At 35.7% G+C, this 12,335-nt stretch overlaps 1 protein-coding gene across 1 annotated transcript in view; it reads left to right on the top strand.

The window, feature by feature from the left end:
• The window catches only part of OTC (ornithine carbamoyltransferase), a 63,184-nt gene extending 52,671 nt beyond the window's left edge, over window positions 1-10,513 (top strand). Inside the window, exons 9-10 of the mRNA XM_036271314.1 lie at window positions 1,575-1,712; window positions 10,082-10,513. Coding sequence (XP_036127207.1) covers window positions 1,575-1,712; window positions 10,082-10,141 — 198 coding nt within the window. The 3' untranslated portion in view covers window positions 10,142-10,513. The remainder of the gene's footprint in view (window positions 1-1,574; window positions 1,713-10,081) is intronic.
• Window positions 10,514-12,335: the final 1,822 nt, after the last annotated feature.

The raw sequence follows: 12,335 nt of genomic DNA, 5'->3' as shown, positions 1-12,335 counted from the left end.
GGAATCAAACCCACAACCTTTCAGTCCATATGCTGATGCTCTAACCACTGAGAAAAAAACAGAGTTCAGGTGCACAATCTTAAAATATGTCATCTGTATATTGTTTTGTGTATTCACCACCCCAAGTCATGTCTCCTTCCATCATCATTTATCTCCCCCCTTTACCCTCTTACCTCTCCCCACCCCCTTACCCTCTGGTAATCGCCATATGTTGTCAGTCTATCAGTTGTTGGTGTTTTTTTTTATTTTGCTTAATTCCTTCATCTTTTCCCTCTAGCCCTCCTACACCCCCCCCCCCCTCTGAGAGCTGTCACTCTGTTCTCTGTATCCATGGAGAATTTTTAAGTTCCCTGTGGTTTACCTCATACTTACCTTAATCAAACTTAGACATTTTTCTGGTGCTGGAATTGTAGACATTAAGAGCTGCAATCTCACTGATGTATGACAGGTTCAAATTTTATTCTTTTCCCTTGTCACATTTCCAGTATTTAGAAACTAAGAAGGTTCTGAATCTAGACCTAGAGTGGGAGTTAAAACAAAATTTAAATACAAAGGCATTAATTTTGATGTAAGAAATTATGATGGAATGTAGTTTTGAATTTATAATTGAACAATAGAAATGGATGGGAAAATGTAACTTGCAAGAATTAATTGTTGAAGAAAATTAAAACTGTTAGGACATTTGCATTAAGAATTAAACATCATGCACAGTGCCCATAATCCTGCTTAATGCACTCCTATCTCAGCGCTCCTTTTCAAGTTGTTTTAAGTGGTAGTAAAGCATGCTTCAAGTACTAAAAACCATAATTTGTAAGCTCAAAATATAACATAATTAGCCCTGAATGGTTTTTCTCAGTGGTTAGAGCGTTGGCCTGTGCACCAAAGGGTCATAGGTTCAATTCCTGGTCAAGGGCACATCTCTGTTGCAGATTTGATCTCTGGCCCCAGTCGGGAAGGCAACCAATCAATGGGTCTCTTTCATGTTAATGTCTCTCTCTCTCTCTCTCTCTCTCTATATATATATATATATATATATATATATATATATATATACATATATACACACACACACACATATATATATATCTCCCTCTCTCCTACCCTCCCTCCCTTCCACTCTATATAAAAAGTCAATGGAAAAAATATCCTTGGGTGAGGATTAACACCAACAACAAAAAAAACATAACACATAAAAGCAACTTTTAAAATATGTTGGGTGATAATTGGTGACTTTTGCTATCAGCCACATATTATACTAATAGAGTTCTTTACTAAAATGTCCACCACCCCCCTACAGAGAGTACCAGAAAAACTGAGTTACTGGTTTAATTTGGAGTGATGATTTCCCAAATTTAAAAAATGACTATAAAGTTCCATAAGTTGAAAGTACCGTATACATTTCTCCTGGGTGCCTTGAGTTTACACCCTTCTTTGTCTCTTTGCATGACCCTTAATCTCTCCCTCTGCAATGAACTCTGACTCCAGGCCATATATGTTTTTAAATATTGAAGAATACAAATATGATCGCCACATATAATACTCAAAACTCAGTCGTATCCCCATCTCTTCCTTAGACTGCTAAAGTTGCTGCCTCTGACTGGACATTTTTACACTGCTTGCCTAGAAAGCCAGAAGAAGTGGATGATGAAGTGTTTTATTCACCAAGATCACTAGTATTCCCAGAGGCTGAAAACAGAAAGTGGACAATCATGGTAAGCAAGAAATGGGGAATAGAGAATAAGGAGTTCTCTCTGTGGCCCTAACTTGGTTATTCATGTTTTTTGGCAAATAATAAGCAACTGAGATTATCCACCTATTTTACTTGCTTATATAGCATTTATTTATTCCAGAAAGTTCATAATAGATTATTATTGCTTAGTATCATTCTTAGTATATTTTAATTGAGTAAAACTAATCTCACTCCAAATATATCTATTTTAATTGAAATTCTTACTCTTCTTGATCTGAACACAAGCCACCATTGCCTACTAAGTGTTATAATTTGTATAATTCTTATTTTACAATTTCCTTGCTAATGTTTATAGAGGCCCTTATTCAGTGCCTGCTATAAAATGAGCCATTTAAAGAAATCTTATTTCCTTCCTTTCATAACTTACCTAGATAACGGTTTTGGTTCTCTACTTGACTTTGGCCATACAGACACATTTGTTTTTAGGTATGGTACATTTCCAGAATTGCAGCAAAATAACTTAAAAATTATTGGTCCCTTTAACATAATGCTACCAGTTTCATTTTCATCACTGCTTTTCTAGGAAACATTAACCTCAAGTCTCTACTTTACAATATCCCAAATTTCACCTTCTTTTCTGGAAAACTGAATACTGTCATAATTTAGTACCATAATTTTTTTAGCCTTTAGTGGTTTAACTGATCTCAATTACTATACCAGTCTGGGTTTTACTGGTAAACAATAGAGTCTACTCTAGGTAGGTAATTGGAAAGGAATTTATTAAAAGACATTAAGCAGCTCCCAGAATATCTAGGGAAAGAGGGTATAGCAAACCATTCTTGGACACCCCACATTCAGAAACAACACAGGCAATAAAATCACCTAACAACACTGTAGTACTTTTGTAGCAAAAACAGCATTGACACAGCCACCCATAACCTTGTAACTAAGGCCTTTTAAACTAAATGCTAGATACTGCATTGTAGCTGCCCCAGCTGAACCAAATATCTCTACCTGTATATGGATCAGAAGATCCACTCTCCCAGAGAATGGCTTCCACTGCATTTAGATCACTTATGGCTCCCTGTCTTGAGTATATGCAGCTAAGTGGCATGTTTGAACCCTAGCTGCAAGGTAGTCTGGGAAATGTAGTTTATAGCTTTCATCCTCTGGAGTAGCAAAAAATAAACTAAAAAGGACTATCTGCTAATTATTTATTTATTCTGTAAATGGGGATTGATATTTATTGTGAGCATTAAAATAATACATGTAAATAACTTAGTATGATATCTAATACACTGCAAACCTTGTTATTATAATTATAACCATCAGCATCTTCATTGTTGATCCAATACAGTGACCAGTAGAAATTCAAGTTCCACTATGGCTTGACTGGAAAGCCATTCATGACTCCCTTTGCAATGGAAAGTTGTGTATCAGGCCTAAATTTGTCGTATCTAATAAGAAGGATGATTTTTTTTTTTTTTACTATACCTTCTAGCTTGCCACTTCAGGATGCTAACTATGGACAGATGGCAATTGCCATGTCACATGGACCAGTGCTTCTGAAACTTTAATTTCTTGTTAAAGTGCAGGTTGGGATTCAGTAGGTCTTAGGTCTGAGATGGGGCCCGAGATTTAGCATTTCTGACAAGCACTCAGGTAATGCAGATTCCTCTGTCCTGTGGACCACATTTTGAAAAGCAAAGACCTAGATAATGAAAAAAAAATGTGTGGGAAAAAAAAGAACATAAAAAGTAGAATCATATAAACCAGACAACAGCAAGCATCCACAGGGAATATTAAAAAAAAAAAAAAAAAACGAAGAAAGAAAAATGATGCTTTGATCATTGTTCAGACAATATGCCTACTCAGCAAATGCTAAGAAAGAGGAGAGAGAGAGAGAGAGAGAGAGAGAGAGAGAGAGAGAGAGAAGGAAGGAAGGAAGGAAGGAAGGAAGGAAGGAAGGAAGGAAGGAAGGAAGGAAGGAAGGAAGGAAGGAAATGTGAGCTATTCAACCATATACCTCAAGAAGAAACAGCAAAAATTTCCTCAAGCTCTATTTTTTATCAGAAGATGATTGAAGTTACAAAGATAAATCAGCCTAAATAGTTAAAGTAGTTCCTTTTAGAAATTCAAGGGGAAGGGAAGAAAACTAAAAAAAAGCTTTCTAAAATATCATTTATGGAGAAGCACTGCACTTCTCAATTTTTAAAGAACTTTAATTAAACAACATCTTTAAATTTACTTTAAAAATTAAATACATAATATATTCACATAGTTGAAATGTTTATAAGGATAACTATATGTATATAAATATATATGTATATATACATACATACAATGAAATCTTATGCCTACCCATTTCCCATCCTTCTATGTTCTAATACTGTCTCTTTATCCCCTAATTTCCTGAGGTACTCCACTGTTATTAGGGGAAATTATATTTTAAAGAAAACAAGAAATATAGCTATGTTAAAATGAAGATGGAGAGTCTAAAATAGAAAGAACACATAACTGGTAGTGAGGAGACTTGAATTTTATAACTGTCTATAATACTAGTCAGCTGTATCATCTTAGATACATATTACTGCTCTACTTCAGTTTCCTCATATGTACAGTGAGCAGATCCAGCTATATAGATGGCAACTAGCTTTTAATCTGAAGTTATATTTAAGTACTTTTCTAGATTGGCAATTCTGGTAGCTGTTTAGTTGGTTTGCCCTTTTGGTTGGCTTCCTGGCTTCTTCCATCAGTTCCTCATGAGTTCTGTATTGGGGCCTGAGAACCTGTGTTTTCAACATGTTCCCAGGGATGCTGATGCTGCTGGTCCAGGGACTACATTAATAGGCTACTTGGAGTCCTATGTTCAGACAGTTTTAAGCTTATCTGTGCTAATGGAAAGAAAGAGTGGTATAGCTGACTAGTGATACCTGACATGGATTCTGAAAGGGAGGTGATGACATACATACTACACTGTTTATGTCTCTAAGCTAGATGATTTGGATGTCCCATTGAGTTAAGCTCACTTCAACAACCATATACTGAATATCCACTGTATGCCAGGCATTGGAGTTTAAAATATGTATTTTGTACAGTCCCTGCAGCCTGTAAAGTTCATAAAAGCATATAATTTTCAAGTAGGATGAGATCTTAGAGACTATCTAGTCTAAATTCTTAGGCAAATAAATTATTCTTAGACAGCTTATTTAGAATGGCATTTAGGCTCAGCATTTCTTTGTTAGACTTCTGGGATGTTCTAAAGGCACAATACTTGTTTTCCTCTCAAACTTTCTGATTCTATACAATAGCTACTAGGTGCATGTGGCTATTTAAATTTAAACTTCTAATGAACATATAATAAAATTTAAGATATAATTGCTTAGACATACTAACCACGTTTTTTGTTTTTGTTTTGTTTTGTTTTGTTTTTTTGTTTTGGTTAATCTTCACCCAAGAATATTTTTCCATTTATTATTATTATTTTTAATTTTAATTTTATTTTTTTAAGATATTGCATTACCTTTATTTTCATTACATGTTTAGTTGCCTGCTAGGATTATGTCCAGGTTTTTTTAATTATTTTTTTTTTAATTTTATTTTTGTTACAGATGTTTCTCCTTTTTTATCCCATTGGCACCTCCCTCCCCATCCATCCCACCCCGTTCCCAGCTTTGTTGTCCATGTCTATTGGTTATGCATACATGCATATAAGTTCTGTGGTTTATCCCTTCCCACCCCCACTACCCTTCTGAGGGTTGTCAGTCTGTACCCTACTTCCATGTTTCTGGGTCTACCATATTCCTCAGACTGTTATGTTCATTATATTCCGTATATAAGTGAGATCATGTGGTATTTGTCTTTTTCTGCTTGGCTTATTTCACTTAGGATAATACTTTCCAGGTCCCTCCATGTCGTCTCAAAGGATAAGAGATCTTTCTTTCTTACAGCTGCATAGTACTCCATTGTGTATATGTACCACCACTTTTTTATCCATTCGTCTACTGATGGACACTTGGGCTTTTTCCAGATCTTAGCTATTGTAAATAGTGCTGCTATGAATATGGGGGTACATATATTCTTCTTGATTGGTGTTTCAGGCTTCTTAGGGTATATTCCTAGAAGCAGGATCACTGGGTCAAATGGCAGTTCAATTTTTAATTTTTTGAGGTAGCACCATATTGTTTTCCGTTGTGGCTGTACCAGTCTATATTCCCACCAGCAGTGTACTAGAGTTCCCTTTTCTCCACACCCTCGCCAACACTTGTTGTTTGATGATTTGTTGATGGCGGCCATTCTGATGGGTGTGAGGTGATACCTCATTGTTGTTTTAATTTGCATCTCTCTGATGATTAGTGATGTTGAGCATTTCTTCATAGAGTGGAAGGGAGGGAGGGGGAGAGAGAGAGAGAGAGAAATATCGATGGGAGAGAGACAATCAATTGGTTGCCTCCCACACAACCCCAACCAGGGTCTGGGATCAAACCTTCAACCCAGGTACCTGCCCTTGATCAGGAATTAAACCTACAACCTTTGGTTGGTGGGCTGACGCTCTAACTGATGAACCAAACCAGCCAGGGCCATACTAACCACATTTGAAGTGTTCAATAGCCATCCAGTGGCTACACTATTTGTATTTGCCAGAACAGATATAGAACATTTTCATCACTGCAGAAAGTTCTACTGAACAGTACTACAGTCTAGAGAATGATTTCCACACAAACAATTTCATTTAAGATCAGGATGGAAGGCGGAAGGAAAGATAAACCCTACCTTCAAGTTCTGAGATGCCCATAATGACTGGTATATAAGGTACAGTGAATAGGGTGAAGGACTTGTTCTAAAAACATAGCTTTCTTTTTTATTTTACCTTTAAAAAATATACCCTTTCAGCACTCAGTAGCTTTTTAAGGACTCTGCGCTTGGTGATTTCCTGCAATATTGTTCATAACACTCTAGTAATCATATCATTCTGTCCATAGTGCAAAAGCCTTCAGATCATTATTTTGCACCCTCTCCTCCACCAAAAGCTTTCAATAATTAGTAAGGCTGTAGGACTCACAAAAATCAGGAGTGTTTCTTCCTCTGCCTACAAATTTTGCAGTGGAATTAAAGTAACCTAAAGGGATCCTGCCAAAAAAGCTGACATTTCAAAAGTACTGCTATCAGGATCACACTCAGATATACAACACCACTGAAAATATAATTCACATTATTTTATAGTCTCTTTCTTATCTCCATGTTAGGAGTGCCAGATAAAATATGAGACATCCAGTTAAATTGAAATTTCAGATAAAGAAATAATTCTTTAGTATATCTAATGTCCTATGCAACATTTGGAACATACTTATAGTTTCAAAAAACCTTGTTTATCTGAAATGCCAATTTAAGTGTCTGTCTGTATTTATTTGTTCAGCTAAATCTGGAAACTCTACTCCAGGTTGAATTTCTAAGATTTTACTTTTGAAAATAAATTTGACATATGCAATGACAATTAAGAACAAAATAAAATCTGAGATGAGGTCCCAGGAACCTATAAAAAAGCTTAAAATATTTTACCTGGAAGATGCTTTAATCCCAGAATTTGGCCTTTTTACTTTCTTCTTCTCATTCAGATCTCAACTTAAATGTCATTCCTTTAACAAGGTCTTCACTGGCCCCTACTTTTAAGTGGTTTCCCAGGCGCCTTTATATAATTTTATTTTTTAACAACTTTTATTATTACCTGATATTTTCTTTTTTAAAAAAATATGTTTTTAATGATTTTTTTTTAGAGAGAGAGATAGAAACATCAAAGTGAGAGACATACATCTATCGGCTGCCTCTTGCATGCTCTCTACTGGGGATTGAGCCCACAACCCCAGCATGGGCTCTGGCTGGGAATTGAACACAGACCTCTCAGTTCATGGGATGATGCTCAATCCACTGAGCCACACTGGCTAGGCTACCTGATATTCTCTTATTTGTTTGTTGCCTGTCCCCCATTACAATAAAACATCCATTACAGCACTGATATTGGCTGTACTGTTCTTTATTATACTTAAAATGGTGCCTGACAAATACCCTAAATATGTGCACAAGAAGAATCAGGAAGAATACATTTTTGTAGCCTGAAGGCAATATAGGGTACTTGTTCTAGAACACAGGCTTTGGAAATCAGGTTACAATCCTGGCTCTTTGTATAATATTGATCAAGTACTGTAACTTCTCTAAGCCCAATTTATTCATATAAAAAATGGGAATAAAAATATAAACAACTTCATAAGATTGTGAGGATTAAATGAGGTAAGAGTAAGGTCTAGGGACAGGCAATCGAAGTCCATCCTCACTAACACCACTCAGGAAAAAACCTATGTCTCAGTTTCCTCATCTGTATTTTATCTCTTAATGCCTCACAGTAGAAAGGGTTATTAAAGAGTAGGATGCACATAAAGCACTCAACACAAGGCCCAGCACATGGTCATTGCACAACAAATATACTCAGTGAACACTTTTTCAATATAAGACCTGCACTTCTGATATAGGCTAGAGAAACATATGAAATATGGTGTAAAAGAAAGAGCAAGTACTTGAAAGGTAATAAACCTACCTCTTAAGAATGAAGTCAGATAAGGGGTTAATTTCCAAAATATAGAGAGTGCTCATACAACTCAACAAAAGGAAGACAAAGAACCCAATTAAAAAATGGACAGAGGAACTGAATAGACACCTCTCCAAACAGGACATGTAAATGGCCAAGAGACATATGAAGAAATGCTCAACATCACTAATCATTAGAGAGATGCAAATTAAAACAACAATGAGGTATTACCTCACACCTGTCAGAATGGCCGCCATCAACAAATCATCAAACAACAAGTGTTGGTGAGGGTGTGGAGAAAAGGGGACTCTAGTACACAACTGGTGGGGATGCAGACTGATGCAGCCACTATGGAAAACACTATGTGGTGTTACCTCAAAAATGAAAAATTGTAATGCCATTTGACCCAGTGATCCTGCTTCTAGGAATATACCCTACGAAGCCTGAAACACCAATCAGGAAGAATATATGTACCCCCATGTTCATAGCGGCACTATTTACAACAGCTAAGATCTGGAAATAGCCCAAGTGTCCATCAGTAGACAAGTGGATAAAAAAGCAGTGGTACATATACACAATGGAGTACTATGCAGCTGTAAGAAAGAAAGATCTCTTATCCTTTGAGACGACATGCAGAGACCTGGAGAGTACTATCCTAAGTGAAACAAGCCAAGCAGAGAATGACAAATACCACATGATCTCACTTATTTGTGGAATATAATGAACATAACAGTCTGAGGAACAGGGAAGACCCAGAGACGTGGAAGTAGGGTACAGACTGACAACTCTCAGAAAAGGGGGTGTGGGGGGAGGGAAGAGCTAAACCACAGAGCTTATATGCATATATGCATAACTGATGGACATTGGACAAGAAAGCTGGGAATGGGGTGGGGGGGATGGGGAGGAGGGTGTCAATGGGGAAAAAAGGAGAAACATTTGTCACAAAAATAAATTAATAAAAAAGAAAAAAAAAGCAATAAAAAAAAAAAAGAGTGAAGTCAGAGAAATCTGGGTCCAAATCCAGTTCTATATTATCTGTCATTACCAGGACAGATTTCCTTATCTATAAATGAATGATAATAATAGAAGCTACTTCAGAATGCTGTTGCATTAAATGAGATAATGCATAAACATTTCTCTCCAGCTTACCACAGCACCTAGCACAGTGCTTGGCAAATCATGATAAGACACTTAGTCTGGCACATAGTAAGCACTCAATAAACATTTGTCCTCATTCTTTGATATTATTTCTATTGCCATTATAGTGGAAGTTAGGAAGGGTGAAAGTGAAAATTCCCATTTGTAGCTGACAGTCTAATGGGAAGTTGTACTCTTGGTTATAAATATTTTTTCATCAGGACTCAGATTCAAATAGATATTATTTGTTAGCCCAGACAATTCACTTTTATTATTTTACATCTGACTTAGATTACAAGTGCCCAAACCACAGTATAAACATGAGGATGGGAGGGATTATATTTCTCTAAAACCAGCCAATACGTAGGTTTCATTTACCATGTGAAAATCTAATCATGGCTACCACCATGATACCTCATTTCAACTAATCTTGGAATGAGGCCTAAATAAGCATGGTGTTTGTGTATATATTTGGGTCAGTCTGATCCTTCTTGACTTTCCTTTATCTAAATAAAAATAAATATTAGATTGGAAGTGTCCCCTTATCATTTCCTTGGGAAAACATATTTTAACTACAGGCCTTCAAAACTGCAACCCAGTTCCCCTTAGGTCTCTAAGCAGACTCTTGCTAATACCCATTTATTTCTTTCTCTTTCTTTGTTGTGTCATCCTAGGCTGTCATGGTGTCCCTGCTGACAGATTATTCACCTCAGCTCCAGAAGCCAAAGTTTTAATGCTGTAATGATTTTCAAGAGAGAAATGATGTTCTTCAGTAACAGAATGAGTCAGTTTATGGGAAAAGGAGAAGAGAATCTAAAAGAAATAAACAAATCCTGATACATGGAATAGGTGAACAATATGATATTGCTTTGCCATTGTGAAACTTTTCTAAAGCCCTTAATTTAAGTAACGATGCATTATAATACATGATTTGACCTGGTTTCAACTCTCTAATTCACAGTTTCTGAGTTATATTTAGGTATCATATTAATAATCTTATACATTTGCCTCAACTAAACATAAAATACTGTGTTCATAATACATAATGTCTAAGCCATTAAATGTAATCTATGCTTATTACCTTAATAAATTATCACCCACACTAATTTATAAGTAAACATTTACCAAGCAGTCAGCTGCTGGTAGAACTGTGGGCTGTGTTCATATCCCACAGGACCAACAAAGAAGCCAAATGATCCATCTTATTGATATATTGCAATTTTCAGGCAAATGAGGTAAACAGACATTCGTTTATAAAGGCAAATGATGAAATTCTTAGAAAACAGCTATAACTGTGCCTAATCTCTGGAGTTTTTTCCAGTGATTTGTGGGAAGGAGAGTCCTTCTAGAGCACATATCTCTGTTCTGTAATGAATACTTAGTATTACAACACTAAGGAAATATTTGTGAACAGTGGTAAAACCATAGATATACCTAGCTAAGAATGTAAGATCCATTAGAGAGAGAGACATTTTCATAGGTTCAAGTTCTTCAGCAGGAACTATTTAATTTTTTCATGTTTATGTTCATCATGCATTTACGCATACCACACTTTGGATATTTCCATAAATACACTACTTGCCATATTTTAGCCCGATTTTACTCGTTTTTCTTCAAGATAATAAAATTTGTATTACTGGATTATTGTAATGTAATTAAAGCTAGGTGTCACATGTGGGTGACTAAAATATGGAAGGTTGAATCATTATGATGTAATTTTAAAATATTTAGTTAAAAATTTAAGTAACATCAGTGGAACTTTAAAAATAATGTATTTTACAGAGGACAAAAAAAAAAAAAGTAATTATGTTTACATTCTACTTCCCTCATTAGAAGAATGATTTCAGGCTGGTTGACTGATACTTTCCAGCAGATATCTATGACTTAAATGAGTAAGAGATGAACTACAAATTAGATTTTCAATGAAGATGCAATAGAACATTCTGTAGGGGAAAAGGCTCATAATATTACAGGAGGAAAGTTTTTGGTTTTTTTTTCCTAGTAAACACCAAAGTTTTTTTTCCTGTCTATGGTAATATACAAAGAATACAATAAAGAAAGTGTATAGTTTAGTGGACTATCTTCTTTCAACAGAGGGTATAGGAATGATTTAACTAGAAGGTGTCATGTGGATTGTTGAGGCTCTCCCTCAATCTGCCTACGTGTAAAGGACATAATCCCGAGTATCCTTCCACTTTCTAAATGGTCCTTCATGGTAATAAGTTCTCATCTCTTTACTAGTTATTCTTTGAACCAAATGGAAGATATAAACTTACTCCCTGAATAAGAAATAACTCATAATCATTTTCTTGCCAAAATATTACCTCAAAAAGCCCCAAGTCTCTCTCATTTATATATACACAAATTAATATTTTTCAACCCAAATCTGTAGAAATTTATTTGCCTGCCTAATTTTTCATCTTAAGAAGACATTATTTATATTATCCGGAATAAAGGAAACAGGAAAGGAAAGTTTACCCTTAATTTTTCCCAAATTATTTTAAAATTTATTTTTATTGTTGAGAGTATTACAGATGTCTCCCCTTTTTTCTCCCAATGACCCTCTCCACCCTGCTCCCGTTACCTCCCAAGCCTTCACCACACTATTGTCTGTGCCCATGGGTTATGCATATGCAGATATGTTTTTTGATTAATCTCTTCCCCCATCCCTTCCCTCTGACATTCATCAGTCTGTTCTATGCTTCTATGTCTATGGATCTATTTTGTTTATCAGTTTATTTTGTTCATTAGAGTCTACATATAAGTGACATCATGCAATACTAGTCTTTCTCTGACGGGCTTATTTTGCTTAGCATAATACTCTCAAGGTCACTCCATGCTCTCTCAAATGGTAAGAGATCCTTCCTTTTCATAACTGCATAGTATTCCATCATGTAAATGTGCCACAGCTTTTTTATCCACTCATTT

The sequence above is a fragment of the Molossus molossus genome, unplaced genomic scaffold, assembly GCF_014108415.1.
Source record: "Molossus molossus isolate mMolMol1 unplaced genomic scaffold, mMolMol1.p scaffold_m16_p_2, whole genome shotgun sequence".
Taxonomy (NCBI): domain Eukaryota; kingdom Metazoa; phylum Chordata; class Mammalia; order Chiroptera; family Molossidae; genus Molossus; species Molossus molossus.
This window is presented reverse-complemented; position numbering and strand designations above follow the sequence as displayed.